Here is a 21,413-nt window from a genome sequence, read left to right on the forward strand (position 1 = left end):
TGCAATTCAGTGCCTGAAAACACTAAAAGAATATACTTTAAGTGCAAACTGAATGTAAAGTATATTATTTCTGTGATAAGTACTTTTTTTTTTTTTTTTTTTTTTAAAGTATGCTACAGTGCACTTCTTTTTTTTATAAGCGTAAAGATGCATTCTTTCCAAACAGATGATTTTCTTTCATCTGTGGATCATAGAAGAAACAGTTTTGACCAATGTACTCTTCTTCATTCAATTATAATTAACAACGTCTGATATGGAACTGTGTTTGAGAGCAAAAATAACTAATTAAACTGTAATTAAAAAAAAACAAAATAAAAGATTGCAAATAAAAAGTTGCCTTAAAGGATTAGCCCACTATTAAATTAAAATTTCCTGATAATTTACTCACCCCTATGTCATCCTAGATGTCCATGTCCTTCTTTCTTCAGTTGAAAAGTAATGAAGGTTTTTGAGGAAAACATTCGAGGATTTTTCTCCATATAGTGGACTTCAATGGTCTCCAAACGGTTGAAGGTAAAAATTAGTTTCAGTGGAGCTTCAATGGGCTTTAAACGATACCAGACGAGGAATAAGGGTCTTATCTAGCGAAACGATCGGTCATTTTCGGAATTTTTTTTAAATGTATGCGCTTTATATAAACAAATGATCGCCTTCAAGTGGTTCCGCCAAAACCGCATTTCTGTATTCTTCAAAAAGCTTACGCTGAATGTCCTACACCTTCCCTATTCAACTTACGGAACAACGGGACAACAGGACATACAGCGTAAGCTTTTTGAAGAATACGGAAGTGCGGTTTTGGCGGAACCACTTGAAGGCGATCATTCGTTTATATAAAGTAGGCTATATACATTTAATTATTTTTTTTTTTTTTAGAAAATGACCGATCGTTTCTCTAGATAAGACCCTTATTCCTTGTCTGGTATCGTTTAAAGCCCTTTGAAGCTGCACTGAAACTAATTTTTACCTTCAACCGTTTGGAGACCATTGAAGTCCACTATATGGAGAAAAATCCTGGAATGTTTTCCTTAAAAACCTTCATTTCTTTTCGACTGAAGAAAGAAATACATAAATATCTTGGATGACATAGGGGTGAGTAAATTATCACTAAATTTTAATTGGAAAATGAACTAATCCTTTAAGACTGTTTTAATTGCAAAAATACAGTAATTGATAGTAAAACTCTTTGCAGTGTGAGTAAATCTTTGTTTTTCTTTGTGCAGTTTTCATCACGCATGCACAAATTTGCTCCGTTCTGCTGTCAGTGTTTGCGACTCTAAAACCTTTGCTTGCGAGTTGAAAAGTTTTGAAACAGTAGACAGTACAACTTGAGTGCTATATCACAAGTTGCCTGAAGTCATAGAATAGCTTTGTGTAACAAACTTTCACCACTGTTCATAAGAATGGGGTCGGTAAGATTTGGTAATGTTTTTGAAAGAAGTCTTTTATGCTCACCAAGCCTGCATATATGTGATCAAAAATACAGAAAAAAGCTGTAATATTGTGAATTATTATTACAATTTAATATAACTGTTTTCTATTTTAAAGGGGTCATGATATGAGAAATCAAATCTTCCTTGGTCTTTTGGCATATAAGAGGTCCATAAGTTCCATAACTTAAAACGTCCTCGTCATCAATAAAAAAAGCATTTATATAATCAAGCTGTAAAAAAGCTTCATTTGGAACAGAGGTGGCATGTAACGTCACAAGGGCACAGTCATTTGCATACGACTGCCTTTGGAGCAAGACAACAACACCTACTTCATCGCATCTTTGTCCCCGCCCACTGATGTTCAGTCGATGAGCACCGTGTTGCTGTGAATCTAAAGTAGGTTGTTTATGATAAGATTGTGATAATAACAAGATTGCAATGCCATGCAGACGTTGTGCTGTTCCTGGCTGTGGAAAAGCATCATCTTCGAGGTGCCGAAGGATCTCGATGTCAGAGAAAAATGGATTTAGTTTATTTTAAACGAACGTCCTAGTCACATCAGTGCTGACTTGCATGTTTGTACTATACATTTTACCAGCAACTGCTTTGAGAACGAGCCACAATACGATACTGGCTTTGCCCAAAAACGTTTGCTCAAATATCAGGAATCAACTGTTCTGGAATCAGCAAGGAATCTGCAAACTGTAAGTAACGCATTTCATTTTTAAACTGGTAATGGCAGTTAAATTCATAATGAACAATCCTTGTATTTTTACTTCAAAGAACGCTCTCTTTATAATGGCTGAAGCTGTCGATCACGCAGCACGAGTTTATCTGGACACTTACTACACAATGAATCTCTTAATGTATTTGAATCCTGTTTGCATTGTTAGTTATGTTGAAAGCATTTCATGAGAGAGCAGAAATCGCATTGCAATGATGAGATCACTGCATTCACGTGATCAACAGACTTATCCACTCATTGCTCATCACTGCAATCTTCCATGCGATAGCAACAGAATCATAAATATAATGCAATAAAAAACACTTTTCATGATTCGTTAATCTTGACAGCTGTAATACTAAAAATGTGGTGAAAGTATTCGAAAGGATTCCACATGTAATACTTATTTCAATTGCAACGATGCCAGCCAATCACAGCAGTCATATTAACAAGTGCACCTCAGGAAACATTATAAAAAAATTTTTTTTAAAAAAAATCAATTTCATGACCCCTTTAATATATTTTAAAATGTAATTTTTAGCATCATCATCCTTGCTGAATAAAAGTATTAATTATTTAATTATTAATAAAAAAAAATAAATAAAAAATCCTACTGACCCCATACTTTAGACCGGAAGTGTAAATCTTCGCCTCAAGTTGGTTGTAATCTGGTGTGACCACATCATTAATTCAAAAATAAGATTCAAATAACTTTTTTTGGAATAATTTAAATGATTGTGTTGGGTCAGTCAACCAATTTGGCGAAAAATTACAATAAAAAATTAAAGCTGCAAGCAGCGATGAAAGGGCCCTCGCACCTGTGCCACCTCCACCTGGTGGCTTTAGGAAAAAAAAGCATGGTGGGAAATATACATTTAAGTACATAAATATAGGAGTATAATGTCAGTCATTTGTATTTGCCACACTTCCTGCTACCAGCTGGTGGCGCTTTGACTATAACTAAATTTTGGCGTATAGATGTCTTCAGGCCAGGACTATTATCAAATGTGAAGTTTGAGGCAGATTGGACATTGCCTGAGTTACAACAACTTCCTGTTTCGTGGCGTTAATCGCATACATCAGCACTTAGCCAAGTGTTGCATGATTTAATGTGTTTCTAGCATGTTTGGAACTTCATGGCATATTGAAATGTGTTTCAGGGAGTGAATTACAGTGTAAAGAATGCTATTTCCTGTTTCCAGCTGGTGGCGCTATGACTAACTGAATATTGGCATATAGATGTCTTCCGGCCAGGACTCTTATCAAACGTGAAGTTTGGGGCAGGTTGGACATTGTATGCCCGACTTACAAAAGCTTTCTGTTTCATGGCGCTTACTTGAAATTTTGTAGGTGGCGCTATCGTGCCATTTTGGCACACCTAATTCTGAAACCCATATCAGACGCAAATTTTCACCACTTCTGACGCGTGTGCAAAGTTTCATGAGTTTTCAAGCATGTTTAGGCCCTCAAAAATGCGATTCATTTCAGAGAAGAAGAAGAAGAATTGACCGAGCAATTACAATAGGGTCCTCACACCACCGGTGCTCGGGCCCTAAAAATTGATTATTTCACCAACTGGACCTAAACACTTCTAATAATATCAAGCCATACATTTCAGAAATATTTCAGAAATCTGGCTAACATTTGGAATCATATTACATGTTTCTACCAGGAGATAGAGAAACAAAAGGCCTGTCCATGCAGCGGTCAATACGAAGCAAATTATTATTATGACGGACCTAAAGATGGTACTTACATATGTTTCCTGACAGAATTTCGCCCATTTTCACAGTCGATTCGCTGAGGTTGACCCGCAAACGCTCAGGCTCATCTGGACGAGGCCTTTAGAAACACACACATATAGAGATATGCTTCTGCAAGAACATTTAGGTATATAATGAAAAACAAACATACACAGGACATGCGTGTAGCTTACACAATAATGAACGACATGTTGACTGTGTGCTGGTCGTGGAAAGAGACATTGCAGAAATGCTCTCCCTGTGCTTGAGATGGGACACATACATGTGGCAGTTTTCCCTGAGAAAGCTCTTCTGCGTGTAACTCTGCTGTCCAATTCACCTGCAAGACAAGCACAAATACACACACATCAACGCACAACTGGCTACAAGAGTATGTTAGTGCAAGCAGATCCAGTCACTAGAAATGTGATTCACAGAACTTGAATGAAACAATACGCAAAAACAAATCACATAGAATCAAACCCGCACCTTAATCTTGCTGGTAAGTTTTGGCAGAAGGGAAACCAGCCTGTTGCCCTCATCGTACAGTCTGAAGTGAAGGCTTCCTAGTGTGTCTCCTGCAGTCCAATCAATGCGCTCTGAATTTTTTATCACCATGACATCATCAGAGCCCTCTTCCTGTCTGTAGACCTCCAAACGGGATATTCGTGAGCTAGGCAAGATGCGCAGCTGACGTTCCACACACACCACTGTTCTATTGTTCTATGTGCACATAAAAAGAATCACATGGATATTAAGTTAAACAGTTTAATCTGATTACCTGCAAACTCCGAAGTGGTGAAAAGGGTGACATGTTTAGAAAGTAAATAGTAGTGGGGGGTCTGGGGGCATCTCCCCCAGGAGAAAATTTTTGTGATTTTAACATGTAAACTAAGCATTCTGGTGCACTCTGACAAGAAAATAAATGGAAAAAACAACATTTGCTTCAAGTAAAAAAAGAAAAAAGAAAAAAGAACATTTATTGACACTAGGGCTGGGCATCGACACAAATTTCACAATTGAATTCAATTTTGATTCAGAAGCTTGCGATTTGATTTCAATTTGATCACCTTCAATTATGAACACCTTCAATAATGATTAATTTGGGGCCTATCAGGTGCAGTACATGGCAAATTTATTCAAAGAAAAAATAGCTCTCAACTATTGCTGTAAACTATACAGGGAACCACAGCTGGTACATCATTATATTATTAAAGGTTAAAATTAATTGATTTGTACTTACATATAAATTACACAAAGAAGTTTTTATAATAATGTTATAACAAATTTTTAAAGACATAATTATGTTTTTTAATATTATGTTTCTATTCCTTTTTAATATCGGCCTAAACATTTAAATGGTGGCCGTCATAAAACGGTTTTATACATTCAGTATTGAAGCACATGTTCATGAATATGCAATGGCCTATAGTCACAGTGGATATATATCAAAATGCTCCTCTCTAAGTTCATTTTTGTAGCAGACTAACAAGTTTTTGGACATTGAACGGCTTTTCTGAGGTAAATTTTACGGTAAATGTGACATGGTCTCACTCCAGTCTATGGGAAAGTAGCCCATTTTCGTTTTATTGTGCCTGAAAACTCACCCTGACACCCCCCACCCCCGAGAGAGAAAAAAAAAAAAAAAAACTCTTTGGATCTACACAATTCACATAAATGATATATTTTGATTCAAAACGGCGAATTTCGCCAAAAAGCGACGAGTTTGCAGGTATGTCATATTCTTTACTATTAAACAGTTATATATTAAACTGTTAATAGTAAACTATTAAACAGTTTATATACTTTACTATTGTATTATGAAAGATTCATTAACATCTTAACTCTGAGCAATGGAACAAACAATCGTTTACAATAAGATGCATTTGAAAAATAGGGCGGATTTTCATTTCACTTTAGGACTGAGTCGGTGTTCCGAGACAGCTTTCTGACGTAGTCAGCTTTTTTCTACTGTATTTGTCCTATTGTTTTAATTTGTTTTTTATTGTATTACTGTTCACTTATTTTTAATAATTGGAAGAAGACTTTTTTCCATACATTAGTTAGCCTATAGTATTCTGCCGAGTTACTGGTATCAAGAATTGTGAAATTTTGCTGGTGTCTAAATTTTAGATGTCATAACTTTATTTCCAGAAAAAAAAATATACTTGATATATTGTTTAAAAAAAAAAAAAAAAAAAAAAAATTACTCTTATAAGGTTCGGTCATTATCCCATTCATATTGTGACTACTATAGTGATTACTATATTGACCAAAATAATCATGACTTTTTGCTATAACCGAGCAGCTCAAAATTGAAATATCTGAATGTAGATGAAAAAAATAGTCCATCACTACAAAACAGACACTGAAATTTTTATGTAAAGTAGAAAAGATATTTTTGATAGTTGGCACAGTAAAAAATAAATAAATAAATAAATAAATAAAAAATAATGGAAAAGACCTGCTCTTATCTTCTTTCAATATCAGCCACATCAGACAATACTGACAAAACACTGACAGCAAATGATGATAAATAACATATATTGTGCATCCCTATTAAATATAAATTTTTAATGCAATATGCTTCTGAATATTAAAAGCAGAAAATTCCAGAGCACAAGGCAAATAAATTATCAAGGTGTTTATCAAATTAATATTAGAAAATAACAGATTAATATGTAGAAAATAAAGTACAGCAACTTACTGGAATGTTGAACTTAGCAGTAAGGATTTGTTCAGGGTTTACAGTCTTCAGCAATAGTGGTTTAGTCAGCATGAGTCCAGAGCCAGTGTTACTGCAGTCCACAACATCCACGGGCAGATCAGGGGCTCCCAGCAACTACAAACACACAATGCACCAATCAGATGATGAACTTTAATCCTGTGCCAAATTAAGTCTGATACAATGTAACGTCTTTCACACAGTTATTCTGACAAAGGTTAAATTAAGTCAGGCACAGATGAAACACGCAACTGAAATGCATGATGACGCTGACTGTTGGACTAATATTATCTGTTCTGTTCTTTCTTTTGATATACTGCATGTTCAGATATTCATACAACAAAATATTTTGGGGGCCGTGAAAGTTTTATGAAAATTATCAAAAATGCTGGCGCTGGCGGGAAAAGAGTTAAGTGACTTAGATTTGTGTGCTAAGCGTGTGCGTGTGTGTGTGTGCAGACCAAATGAAAAGAAAAAAAAAAAAAAAAATGCTGAATCACTAAAATTAAAGTACATAAGAGGTGTGCGTTTGTCCACAAGTACTACCTGGCAGCGGACTGTGAGTTTAGGATGAGTGGTGATATTTTGGTATTCGTCATGAACCTCCACTCTAAAGTTTGCTGGAGTCCCATTCTCAACAGAGAGCACATCTTCATCCGGAAACACTAGCAGAGTGTGCGGTGGGCCTGGAAGATAAATTGCATCTAGATTTTACATTGCACTGATTTACAGATCTTCTGTTGCTTTTTCTGTGTCTTTTGTCATACCAGGTTGCAGAAGAATTTGAAGAGACTGGCTGTTCTGCTTCAGCCCTGGGATGTGCACCTTCAATGTGTACATCTGTTAACAACACACACACAAAAATAATCACATGCAAATCCAAGTTCTGTGCTAATAATGTTATCACTGTTATTAAAGAGGTTTTCCAAACACTCCTCCATCATCTTCGTGTGATGAAATGCTCTCAGTCTCTGGGTTTTGATGCCAAAATAACATTTTTAATGTATCAAGGCTGAGATAGTCAGCAGTAACTGTAAAATCGGTTTCTATCACATTCTCTTATGCAGCCCATATTGATTTTTTTTATGTTTTTGAAAAGTTTCTTCTGCTCACCACCAAGGCCGCATTTATTTGATCAAAAATACATTAAAAACAATAATATTGTGAAATAATATTACAATTTAAAACTCTTTTCAATTTAAAATATTTACATGTAATTTATTCCTGTGATGCCAAGCTCAATTTTCAGTATCATTACTCCAGTCAGTGTCACATGATCCTTCAGAAATCATTCTAATATGCTGCATTTGCACTGAGACACTTCTACAGAATAGCCATGTTTCATCTGATTTACATACAGTCAAAATTGTTTTTAATGTAGGTCCAACTAAATGTACCTCAAATTAGAAACATTTCTTCTTGTTCATATTTACGTAGAAGTTAGGGGTATTCGTTTATGTAGGCTATTAGTAATGGTCTTGATTGAGATCAGAAAATATCAGTTTTTCATTTATTGAACAAAGATGTGTTAAAACAATGTGTATAAAGATGTGTAAAAAAATAAGAATTGGGGAAGTGAAAGGACAAAACTAGCTTATAGACACAGCATTTTATGGATGTCCACACTGCGAATCACATCATGACCATGGGCCAGTTGGTCAAAAGTAATCTGATCAGATTTCGGCTATCGGATTTGATCAAATCTTGAAAATGGGTTGTTCAAAAGGAAAAAAGGATTCTGAAATAAGATTATATCACAAAATCCAATCTTGGTTTTGATCTGAATGATTGGGATACCTTTGATCCAAAAAAATCTGGATTACACTGATCCCATCAGAAGGGTGGATTTCAGAAACAAAAATGTAATAAAACTTTAAAACTGGTCAATACATACAATATTTTTATGCAATATACGCACACTTTTTATTTTGCGCTTAATTAGTTAAACTGTTGAGGTAATAAATTAGAAGTAGACATTAGGCTACATATTTAGCCTTTCAGTAACCTGTTTTGTGTTTGAAATAACTTGTTTGTGATTCGATGTGGATTCTGATCAATGTATAAGGCAAAAATATTTATATGCAATGGAAAAGGCTGCCCTCGACTAAAGATATTTAAAATATGATATTATATTATAGACCAAGAGCTCATTCAATCCAATCACTGCGCTGTAGTATGCATACGATATAATTGAGGCATTATGCATGAGACAGTATCACATTTGTCTTCCCTCAGTGTTGTATGACATGGATTGTAAGTGTTTGTTCCTATGTGCAACAACACAAAAGTAGCCAGAGCTAAAAATTTGGCTTTGGGCGGCTGGTCTGCTCTGGCCTGACAACACACATGGAAAGCATGTTTGTTGCAAACATTTTGTACCATAGAACTTTGTGAATAAGGGACAGCTGAAACCGTGGAACTCAACGATGAGTTTAACACTTGTCACATGGATTATATACAGGGCTCCAGACTGCGACCATTTTTTGAGAATGTGCGAGTTAAAATTTAACATTGTCGCATTTGTGCGAGTGCATGGTCACGCACTCAATCGTGTCTGCCTACCTGCACTTGGAATTTAATCTTTATCGAATACGGCAAATCGGCTATTCTCCCGTATTTAGTCCCAAAAGAGTTTTTCCCTCTATTGCACCTCGCTTTTAAATCGCTAATCCAAAAACGAAAGTAAAATGCGCACAGCCGCACGGGCATTTATAACGGTGCGGAGCAGAGCGAGCGTTTTCAATTAATTCCTATAGGAGCTTCCATAGGAATGAACTGGAGAGAGCGGAGACTGTGAGCCGGGCCTTCTCGCCATCATCATTGCCTGACCTCATAAATGCGCTTTTAGAAGAATGGTCAAAAATTCCCATAAACACACTCCTAAACCTTGTGGAAAGCCTCCCCAGAAGAGTTGAAGCTGTTATAGCTGCAAAGGGTGGGCCAACTTCATATTAAACCCTACGGATTAAGAATGGGATGTCATTAAAGTTCATGTGCACGTAAAGGCAGGCGTCCCAAAACTTTTGGCAATATAGTGTGTGTGTGTGTGTGTGTGTATATATATATATATATATATATATTATATATCTATATATATATATATATATCTATATATCTATATATATATATATATATATATATATATATATATATATATATATATATATATATATATCTCACACCATTCAAAAAAGTCAGAATTGTGAGATAAAAATTCGCAATTTCCTTTTTAATTTATTCAGTGGCAGAAACAAGCTTCCATAAAAGTACATTGCTAAGTATGTCATGTGTCATACTTAGCAATGTCATGTGTGCGATTTGCTAAGGCAGCATACTCTGCACGCAACCTATCATACGCACAATGCTTGTGTAGATGCAGTCAGTTTTGACCGCATAAGATGAGGTCATTTGATTGGATGTCTTGTATTTGACCTTTTACGGCATTTTGCCTGTTAGAAATACATGCTTGGTTTTAATGTAATTTTAAGGTGGGGGTTAATGAGCAGCAAAACTCACCTCTATCATCTCACGTCCCCCAATTTGGGAACCACTACCATAGTGTTCAATTTTTACCATAATTCCATTTAAAGAGTAGTCAAAGTATGATACAATTAGCAGTGATAAACCTACCCTTACAATAACTGTTTTGTTTATAACCCTGTCGATCCGAATGTCCCTGGGCGGCGATAGAAAAATGCGGAAATACAATCTGTAGTTTTCACGAAAGCCAATAAACATTGTTCATTTACATAAACTACCAACACTGTAACAATACAAAGCAGGCTGAAAATCGGCAAACTTACACTAACTAAAACACTTCATAAAAACAGATAATATCGGTTGAGTCAATGTTACAATTCCGAATTGGTTGTGATTCTCAAACAGAGTAAACTCTGCCCAGAATGATAAAACACTACTAACCTTGCTTTGAAGACTGATCTTTCCCATGACCCTCACATTTCTGATGACAGAAGTGGTCCCGAATGCGATCCCTTCATAACTCAACTTTAGTGAACTAAAGAGAGAGAGACATTTTTCCATCAGAAAAAACAGAAGGAAATATCAATTCCAAGATAGGAAAATTATCTGTAGCCATCAACAAACACACATTTACACGCATGTATACAGTATGTATATTTATGAAAAGGATAGTTTCGGTCCTTGATTCCGATTGGTTGAGCAGTGTTCGAAGCCGTTGTAAATTACTCTACAAACACACACCTTTCAGTGTGTGTATTTCAGCAAAATGGACTGTTTGTTATTTATTTAATGAAGTATGAGTGACTCCTGCTGGCACTATGTTAGCGTCGTTCACCTGTAATTTTGAGACCACGCCCTTCCCCCATCAAAGAAACTCCTCTCATGTAGTTTAAAACATTGATGTTTAACCTTATTAAATGTAAGTTTCATGTCAAATTCTTACATTTGATCAAATTCAGTTATGGTAAGACACTATAGGGTAGGCATGTGACGGTATCAAATTTTCATGTTGCGAAAATTGCTGAAGCTTTTATCACGGTATACGGTACTATCACGATATTGATATAAGTTGCAAAAAAAGTGTTGTCATACTATAACAGGTTTAAGAATTCTTTTTCTTATAACAAAAAGGACTCTGAACATTTAAATACAATAACACAATACAAAAAAAAAAAAATCTAAAGTAAAATTTTTCAAACAGATTATTGTGCAAAAGAATTATAAAGAACAACAGGGTGACACTTTACAATAAGGTCTTATTATTTAATGTTAGTTAAAGCATTAACTAAGATTAAGAATGAGCAATAGCTACATTTGTTACAGAAGGTATTATTTTTGTTAATGTAAGTTAAAAAATACAACTGATCATTATTAGTTTTAGCTCAGGTCCATTAAATAATAGATACAACTTTTGATTTTAGTAATGTTATTAAACTTTAACCAAGAAATTAACATTAATAATTGCTTTGTAAGTATTTTTCATTGTCAGTTTGGTAATAATGAATTAACATGTTAACTAATGAAGCCGTATGTCTCAAAGTTTTACTGAACAATAACAAATAATCAGAACATTTTCAGTCATTATAGGGCATGTTGTAGTCCAGATTAAAATATAAAAATGTTTAAGTAAAATGTAAAAGTAAATAACCTATTAAGTCTTTAAGTATTAAGTATTTGGTGCTGCGATGAACGACATTGCGAATACAAAAAACTGAATGGCTGCTTGAAGCATTTGTTTATGGGGTTTCGGGAGTAACCGATGCACTTCTGCTGTTCCATCAGCGCCCTCTGCTGTCAGAGAGTGAACGTGCACTTTCATTCAGTGCATCTCCTTCACTAGTTCCACCATGTGCTTGTCGGGCATGTTTACATCTAAGTGCGCATGTTCTTTTGACGCAGCATACTTCGGTGTTGTGCATTTTATACGGTTGATGGGTAAAGTATTCTTAAAATGTATTATAAAAATGTTAATAATTCATAATTATTCACAGTATTTTAAAGTTCCCATGATAACAATATCGTGATATATCGGCACATGTCTACTATAGGGTTGTTTGTTACCAATCAAACTGAATAATTTACACTGCAAAATTACAACTGCAATAAATAATGTTATGAGATTAATGTTTTAAATACATTTTTGAATATACAAATAAGAAATGTTGGGAAAAAAATGCAATGATACTCTTAATCATGAAATTAAACCACCAATTCACACTGGGTGTTGTTTTGAGAATGCGCAATAGTTCTGCTGTGATCTTTGTTTGGAACTATTTTCGTTGGTGAAACAGAAGAGTCAATATTGTGTCTAAAATGTAAGTAACTTAATATTAATTACTTGTTTATTGAACTATAAAATCAATGTAACATTTGCAGTCGTGATAATATGTGACAAAATAGCTCCCTTGGTCATGTTGTGATACCTCTCGTTAAGGTTAACTATATCATATGTTATAAATAAAAAAACTCAACATTTTCAATATTTATCTCAGTATGTTTCTACTGTGAGTTTCTTGTGTGTATATGTGCCATTACACTCATTTGTTTTGATTTCTCCACTTAAGTCTCACAAAGAGACAGGCAGTGCGAGCCTCAAAAGCACGATCTTGTTACCAGAAATACACTATCCGTTATCAATCGCGGTTTACTCTGAATGAAATCAAATCAGAATCATTCTCACGTTTAGATGCCTCCATAGTTGTTTTTTTATCACTTAAGTTTTAATCAGGCTACTTGCTTGGTCAGGCAAGTAAAAAAAAAAAAATTTTACTTGCCCCTTCAAAAAATATATTAATACATATATTTTGCCTTTAATATATGTATTGTGTAGTAACTGTTTTATAAAAGCCCCATGAAGCCTTGGTTTACAGTGAATTCAGTTAAGGGGAATTGTTAGGCACGACGTGGCTTCCTGGGGATTATTACAAGGACATTTCTAAAGTATGTACTTGGATCTCTACAGAGCTTGTGTGTATCTATTTTGACCTACCTACATTCCAGCTGGGGTTTAATGTCACAGGGTGGCTGGGTGGGATATTCAAACTCATCCTTAAAGTTTAGAGGAATATTGAAGGGAACTCCCACGTAGACAGGAGAAGAAATTACGTCTAGCATAAAAGATACTGCTTCACCTTCTGTTGGAGAAACACAGAGACAAGAGACAAATAGAGAGAATTAAACATGGAATCAGACAGGAAATTATTTACTTCACTCCAGATTTATTTTTGTATAATTTGGATACTATTGTAGTTTTTATTCAAATTTTAAATGTTTTTATTTTTATATTTTCCATTTTAATTCGTTAGTGTTTTTGTCATTGGTTTTCTTTTTTAACATGTCTATATAGTTTATTAATTTCTTCAGTTTTAGTTTTAGTTATTTTAGTAAATCAAGTTAAATTGGTAATGAGAAATGTTGCTTTGGCAACTAACTGAAATAAAATATTTTATTTATTTCAGTTAGTTTATTTTATTACTAGAAACAAAAATGTTTCATTGTTTAACATTTTAGTTAACTATAATAACCCTGATTTACTCATATCACAGAAGATTTTATAATTTAGCAATTTAAATTAATAGTTCAAAATGAAAATTCATTTATTTACTCACATCATTCTGATGAACTGTGGTTCTGTGACTAAATGGAAGACCACTAGAGGCAGTGCTGAAAGCACTAGTGGAAAATCCTTCGCGCTTGACCAAGAATCGAATAAACTTGTCACCTTGTGACTCATGATGTGTCTTCAGCTATTACAACCCATTAACACGTCAAATTGATCTCTAGCTCATTCTCACTTTACCAAGTGACCAGAGACTCTGGTGGTCTTCCACATAATTGTAGAACCACAGTTACATTCATAACCAGCGTTCTATTTCCTTTCGCTCCAGGCTGCCAGAGGCAGTGCTGAAAGAACTAGTGGAAGACGAATACCTATGCAGTCATTAGAAATCCCCTTGCAAAACGTCCGGGCAGGCAGAAAGCACTGCAGCGCACCCTGCTGACAAGGGAGTCACATCCAATCTGTAGAAACGTGAAAATGTGCAGGCGGAACCCCAAGTTGCTGCAGCACAAATTTTAGAAAGTGATACTCCTCTGAACACTGCCCAAGATGTTGCTAAAGCATGTGTACAATGACAGTGAGTAGGTGAGGGCACAGTCTGCCCCACAGATGAGAAATTACCTGCAACACCCAGTGCACCAGTCCCCGTTTAGAAAGTGCAGTACCTCTGCATGCATCACTAAAACAGACAAACAATTGATCAGTCTTACGCCAGACTGCTGTCTTATCTGGACATATCTCCAACCGTATGTCAAGCTTCCTGTGCAGCTGGTCCAAAAACTCGTCCAGGTACCAACGGCAGTCGTCGCAAATTATTCCTACATACCTTTGGCAAGGAGGATTGGGGCAACCACACCTGCCGTCGAGCTTGCACAAAACTGCCTAAAGCTGTGCCACAGTGATTGGCGATAACACCTATGGCCTGTAATGCAAGTTCAGTTAGATCTACCACTAATGGGTCAGATGAAGCTTCACTCCCATTAGTCATCTGCCAAGGAATTAGAAACACAGCAAAGGCTTGCTGTAGAATTGTATGCACGAGACAGTAGCTTATCAGTGTGTCTGCACCCAACATTGGAGCAGCACACATTTTCGCAAAGTGCTTCATCAGGAGACACAATGAGCGCAATGAGATTTTATAGGTGGAATGCTACCAAGCCCCACTGCTTCTGGGTCCTGCATTACAGCCAGTGTGCGGGCTAACTGATCCGGACGTGTAGCCTTTGATGAGTTTTGTAGCGCAGACACCAAAACAGATGTAAAGTCATTGCGCATTGTTCTCCATGCGCAACGTAGAAAAACATTCTCAGAGCCCACCGCTGCTTGGGAGGATCCAGATTAATGCAGGTGTGCATCGCTTTTAATGTTCCTTCCAGTGATGCAACAACTGAAGATGACCCTCCTGACTTTTCAGACAGAAAAGTGACACGATTGATCTGCAGGCAAATTTTTCTCAGCACCTGACATTACTGGAATAGCTTCAAAAAGCGAGTCAGAGGCAGCTACTGACATCACATCTAACTCCTGTCCTGTATACATTATTGGCGACAAAGCGATAGCTGATTCAGGCAGAGCTTTCTCTTGTATCTCCATATTAAGCTGAGCTTTAGCCAGGAGAGGCAGTAACAATTCTTCCGCAGAAGACAGTTGGTCAACCTTGCATGCTAAATCAGAAGATTTAGTCTTCTTTATCATCTTTTCATTTTGAGATGCTTGTTTATATTAACGATCAACAGTAGAAATACTGGAAGAAATAAAAATAACCTTCCAATCCGGATTTCAGGCCCACCTCGATGCACAGCGAGCGGCATTATAGAGCATCTATGTGCATCCATGACAAACTAATACTCACCTCGAATCCAAAAGGACAATAAAAATCGTCATGACTCACGAGTCCTTGATATCCGCACAGCAATGAACGCTCACACGCTCTCAAGCCAAGGCAGCCAGGGCTGAGTGCATGTCTTTACAGAGGCATTCAAACTTTCAGGTGACAACTTTGTTATTCGATTCTCAGTCAAGAGCAAACGCAAGGGATTTTCCACTAGTGTTTTCAGCACTGCCTCTGGCGGTCTGGAGCGAAAGGAAATAGAACACTGCTGACACACATTATTACCAGGTATAAACAGATCACTCGTATTACCCGGGACCGATCTCAAAACCAGGTGTAAAGAGGGCCAATGTGTGTTTTACCTTTAATCGAGAAATTGAGGGTGTAATTGGGTAGCCTTTTTCCAGCCCATTCATTGGAGTGGCTGTCACTCAGAACAGTCTGCAGATGCAGCGTATACGTCCCAAGCTTAGTGAGATTCTCTGGAAGAGAAAACACACTTAATGCATTAACTAATATTAACTAACAATAATTATATACATTTGTTGCCATATTTATTCATCTTTCTTAATACAAATACAATGACATGTACATACATGCCATATTTATGACCATCAGCGGACTAAAGTAAAGGCAGTGAATTTTATCCACAATCCATATCTGTATGGCGCTATATGTGGAGATGGATTGTGTATTAAATATAGGGTTGTACGATATTGGAAATTCGTGAAAAACCGACATTGCGATATTTTAATATTGTGATATGAAAACAATTTCACCAGATGACTTGAACAGCTATATTCAGAAAGAATTAATCATTCTAGAATGATTGGAGTGACTTTGTAGGAAATAGGAAAGTAAGGAAATAAACAAGGAAATAAATTACAAGCATAGAATAAATACAATAGAACAAAGACACAAAAGGAAAAAAGTGTGTTTTTCAGGTAAGTCTAACAGTATTCAGGTATAGAAAATGAATAATCAAATGTAAAATAACACTGAATAGTCTTCACAGTATAAATTAAATATAATTCATCTTTGTTACTAGATTTGGTAGGGTCTGTGGATTTTATTTGTGGATCAAATCCAATATTCAACTTTTTTCTATGCATTTCAGTTCATGTGCTTTTGTATTCACCAGCATTACTTTGCCCTACTGATGGTCATAAATATGGCAGCAAAGTGGAAAAAGTCATGTGACTGAAACAGAAGAATATAAAAATATGTTATGATTCATTAATTTTTACCCATGGTTTTGAACCAGTATTCCCATTTGGCTGAATGCACACCAATGTAGGAGTTAATCTGGACATCTCCTTTAGGAGCTGAAGGAAGAAAAGGATGCAAGCCCATTACAATACTCTATGGCAATAGCATATTCTACATGAACATTACATTATAATAACAATTGGATTTAATAGTTATATACGATAATGATGCAGCCTTTAAAAACGCATATTTCATGTGCTTTTATGTGATAAATTAAGCGGCCTTCTGTAGGCATGCTATAAGACTCAATGAAAGGGGTGTCCAATCCTGCATCTGGAGGGCCACTGTCCTGCAGAGTTTAGCTCCAACCCCAATTAAACACACCTGAACCAGCTGATCAAGGTCTTATTAGGTATACTAGAAACTTCCAGGCAAGTGTGTTGAGGCAAGTTGGATCGAAACTCTGCAGGACAGTGGCCCTCTAGGACAGAGTTTGAAAATCCCTGAAGTAAGGGATTTCCTGGAACATCATCCTCTGGTTTTACAGTCAAGGCTTAAGCTAGTCCAAGACTAAAATGCATGTTTGAGCTGTTTTAACTGAAAGTAACTTGCCCTGAAATATCTTAAAATATGCCACAGCCATTGTTTTGTCTCAAGATGCACACCAGTAATGTTTTTTCCTAGGGCACGTTCATAAAAGCTACTTAGATGACCTAATTGAACTAAGGCCTAATCCTGGCTTAGTCTAAGCCCTGTCTGTGAAACTGGGCCCAAAAGTTTTATGACTTCTACGAGTTTCACTTGTGGACTTTCTGCCCAAGGTCGCCCTCTAGCTTCGAGTATGAATGAAACACACATTAAATGAGTTTTGTTTAACACTCCATAATGCTCACAGTACTGCAAATCTGGATAAAATAGGAACAAAATAATACTTCTCTCTGTAGAAATTTAAAATTTACACGAGAATCCATCCGTTTTTTCTCCAAATGAGCACAGTTGTGGACTAAAAGCCCTGAGGCACAGAGTTTAGTAAGGGATTCTGATGAGAAGATTACAGGAGTTTTATTTTCTCCGCAGATGCATAAGAGGCTCAAATTTATCACTCAGGGGTCGGGAAGCGCGCTGGCGCATTTTGCTGGATTTTCTTCAATTAGCAGCAAAATCGACTTAAAATACTCTGTCATTTTTTGTCATATAGACAAAAGTAATACATCAATTGAAAATACGAGTAAAAAATCAAAATATGAGTAATAACACAAATAAATACAACAGAACAAACTATAGAAAATATAAATAAAATAAACAGTGCTTTTCAAGTTGTTCATGTAGGTTTAAACAGGAGATTTTCAGGTACAGAAATTGCAATCCAATGTATAACTATATAACTATAGATTAAACTATAGATTAAAATTGAAGTTAATCAGTCGAGAATAGTTACAGATGCATAAATAATGGTTTGAAATGTTGAAAATATGAAACGTTAAATACTGTTATTTGAAATTATTTTAAAAATGAAAAGACACTTTAAATGTGAAATTAAACCCGCCAGTAGGTGGCAGCGAATCACTGTTAATGAGCGAGTCATAGAGATTCAACTGATTAATTCAAACGGCTGATTCATTCAGAAAGAGTTGCTCAGTTACTTGATATTAAGTTCTTGTTCAATAAACTGTACACCGTATAAAATCAATATCACATTTGTAATCATTAGGGATGTGCAACAGCGACAGAGTACTCGAGTACTTGACCGTGACAGCGATGATCGATCATGTAAACGATGATCGAAATGTATTTTTTCTTTTTTCTCCTGACTGGTTATAGCACTTTGGGCGGCACTCTGATTGTTTAGCTTTCCACAGCATGCGTCAAAAGACGTGAGAAGAGAGAGAATGGCCTCGAAGTCACGCAGTGATGTCTAGTTTCACTTTGACAAGATAGATGAAAATACAGTTCAATGCAAGCTGTGCAGCGCCAAGCTTTTATCGTGTGCTGAAAATATCCTTTCAATTCTATTCATAATTAATTTAGCAATAATCATCAGTGATTTTCATACTGTAAAATAACATTTTGGTTGATCAGAAAGTGCAAATTGAATCCAAAATATTGCTGAAATATTAGTGACACTTTTTAAAGCACAATCGGAGTTACACTTTCGGTCAAGCTCACGTTTGCATTCGCAAACCTTTTGCAGATGAAAGTTGTAATAGCTACATCTGATTAATCTACTATAGGATGCGTTGGGTCGAGATATCAACATTTATTAGGATGCTAAATGCACTGTACATCAGTGTTTATTTTAATGCTCAAATGAAATGCCCGATATTGACTGAGTTATTTGAGATGGTCATATTGCTTTTAGATGTTTCCTTAAAAAACAATAAATAAAAATAATGATGTTATAATAATGCAGCAGTGCATTTTTCATCATATTTGTTCAATGGCATAATTCGGAAGGGTTCGAAAACGCGCAGGTGATTTATGGTATCACTTAATGTGATTAAAATGTGATTACAATAAAGCACAGATCTGCCATAAACATGGCATTATAATGAGAACTTTATAGAAATCTACAGTAAATTCTGTCCTTACCTGTTATTCAGCGCTCTGTCGTGAAAACGCGCGCGAACGCGAGCTCTCTCTCTCTCTCTCACTATCACTCTCGCTATAGCGCGTAACTTAAAGTTCACTGGCATTTGCATCCTTTTGTGCCGATACAAGTTGTGATGTTGCGTCTATATTATGTATCCAAGTTATCTGATTAATATCATAGGATGTGTTATAGAACGGGCTTCAGTTTATTGGCGTCACTCACCTCAGGCGGCCATTCCTTTTAGATGCTTCCTTATTAAAAACATTGCTGCATCATAATCAAACTGTTCTAATCATGTTTTCATAGACGATTTTCATGTCATATTTTTTTTTTTTAACATTCATTTTCCTAACAGTCTTCAGATATTTTCATTATCTCCATGACGGCCATGCCCCGCCCATCCCGAGTATTCGATTAACCGTTTTTGAAACCTATCGATGACCAAAAATGCCCATCCCTAGTAATCATGCTGATATTTGGAGAAAAACAGTGATCTGTGTAATATTGGTTAACTATATTAAATGATATACAGGGGCATTTTTGCCCCTTATCTGGAATTCTGGGGGCATTCTAAAGGCATTTTAATAGACTATATCACGTAGTGAAAGCGTACACTCTAAATATGCACGCGCACGAGTCTAACTTACTAGACTACGTCACATAGTGTATGCGTGCACTCAATGGGTGTGTTTTTGTTTTTTGTAAAGTGAGGGACATTTTCGATAATTTCAGATCATCAAATCAACAATTACAATATCATAGATGATATATATCACACACCCTACAGCACTGGCCCGATCGGGCAAGTGACCATTCCGTCTACTGTCCCGAGCGTCGTTCACACTGGCCCCGGGCCATCGGTCAGTCCTTACTGTCGAGCCCTATAATGTACTGACTACAAACAATAATAAAAAATAATAAATGTGACTCACAGTGCCAGATGATTTTCAGGTCAACTGACAGTTTCTTAGAATTGCCGGCCACAGGCAGTCGAGACATTGTCTCTCCATTTTTGTTCAATATATCCACCTTAATCGGACCTGGACAAGAACAGATTTATATTAAAAACTTAGTGCTGTAGGTAAAAGATAAAGGCATGGGCTTATGAGAGTATATTTTGAGGTTTCTAAAGTAAAGGTGTGAGTTAATGCCTTTAGCTAATCTATATACTGTAAGTTTAGCACTGCAAAGTGTTTGTATGTGTGTGAGTTTCTTTACCTAAGGGTGTCCCAGCTGGACGAGCATCTTTCTCAGCCCAATCGTTTCCCTTAGGCCACGTAACCTTCAACCGTTCTGGAAGTCTGATGAGAAGAAAAAATTATTAAATCACACACAAAGGGCCAGAATTACTAAACAGGGCAATCTACCAAGAGCAGCGCAAATTAGCAGAGCTGCTGATAATCATTTGCGGGTGATCTGCTAACAACAAAGGTGCAGCAAATTAAAAATGATGTGGCTTAGTAAAAGATATGTTCGGATAACTATTATCTGACTATTGCAGCATGTCAAGTGCAAAATGGGTTAAGACATGCTTTTTTGGGGCGTTAAATAATAGCGCAAATAAGTCTTACTTTGCAAGCTCATTCTCAATGTGTTCCTTAATGGCTTTGGCTGTGGCCTGTCTGTCGATCTTAAAGATGGGAATGATTCTTTGCTCATCATACAAATCCTTCGGTTCCTACAGAAACACATCACAGAGACTTATACCACAGCCAGCAAAAAGCCACAAAAGATCCAAAATGTTCTGAGTTTGCCCACAAGTACAAAACACATAGTACAAACGTTCATGTGGACGGATGAGTTCGAACAGTAGCACTTACTCACCTGTCAATTAACCACTGTGCTAAAACAAGGGTTTAAACTTTGCTGGTTATAAGCAGCTTTGAATAACTGATCAACTGGAAAAACACATGCAAACAGTATACACCAAATGTGGGCAACTCCATCTTTTAGAGTTTAGCCTTTTGTCATACATTCATGCATCTCTATTTGATCTGCTTTAGGAAAAAAAAAAATTGACAAGAATTGCAATAATATTGTCCAGGCCATTTTAGGATGTCTTTTTAACTACAATTTTTTTTATTGAAACACTTATCGAAGGATCTAAGAATGAAGGTTAACAA

The 21,413-nt window shown here is 36.2% G+C and overlaps 1 protein-coding gene across 2 annotated transcripts in view; it reads right to left on the reverse strand.

The window, feature by feature from the left end:
* smchd1 (structural maintenance of chromosomes flexible hinge domain containing 1) overlaps nt 1-21,413 on the reverse strand; it is a 76,689-nt gene that overhangs the window by 30,203 nt on the left and 25,073 nt on the right. For both annotated transcript variants that reach the window (XR_007930829.1, XM_051899212.1), the window contains 13 exons: nt 20,862-20,968; nt 20,509-20,591; nt 20,223-20,330; nt 16,739-16,816; nt 15,854-15,973; nt 13,091-13,235; nt 10,543-10,636; nt 7,389-7,461; nt 7,168-7,307; nt 6,604-6,738; nt 4,386-4,619; nt 4,091-4,236; nt 3,911-3,996 (listed from right to left, as the gene is read on the reverse strand). Coding sequence is in view for 1 of the 2 variants with exons in the window: in XM_051899212.1 (XP_051755172.1) it covers nt 3,911-3,996; nt 4,091-4,236; nt 4,386-4,619; nt 6,604-6,738; nt 7,168-7,307; nt 7,389-7,461; nt 10,543-10,636; nt 13,091-13,235; nt 15,854-15,973; nt 16,739-16,816; nt 20,223-20,330; nt 20,509-20,591; nt 20,862-20,968 (1,549 nt within the window). In the remaining variant the exon portion in view is untranslated. The remainder of the gene's footprint in view (nt 1-3,910; nt 3,997-4,090; nt 4,237-4,385; nt 4,620-6,603; nt 6,739-7,167; nt 7,308-7,388; nt 7,462-10,542; nt 10,637-13,090; nt 13,236-15,853; nt 15,974-16,738; nt 16,817-20,222; nt 20,331-20,508; nt 20,592-20,861; nt 20,969-21,413) is intronic.

This window comes from Ctenopharyngodon idella, chromosome 7 (assembly GCF_019924925.1).
Source record: "Ctenopharyngodon idella isolate HZGC_01 chromosome 7, HZGC01, whole genome shotgun sequence".
Lineage (NCBI taxonomy): Eukaryota > Metazoa > Chordata > Actinopteri > Cypriniformes > Xenocyprididae > Ctenopharyngodon > Ctenopharyngodon idella.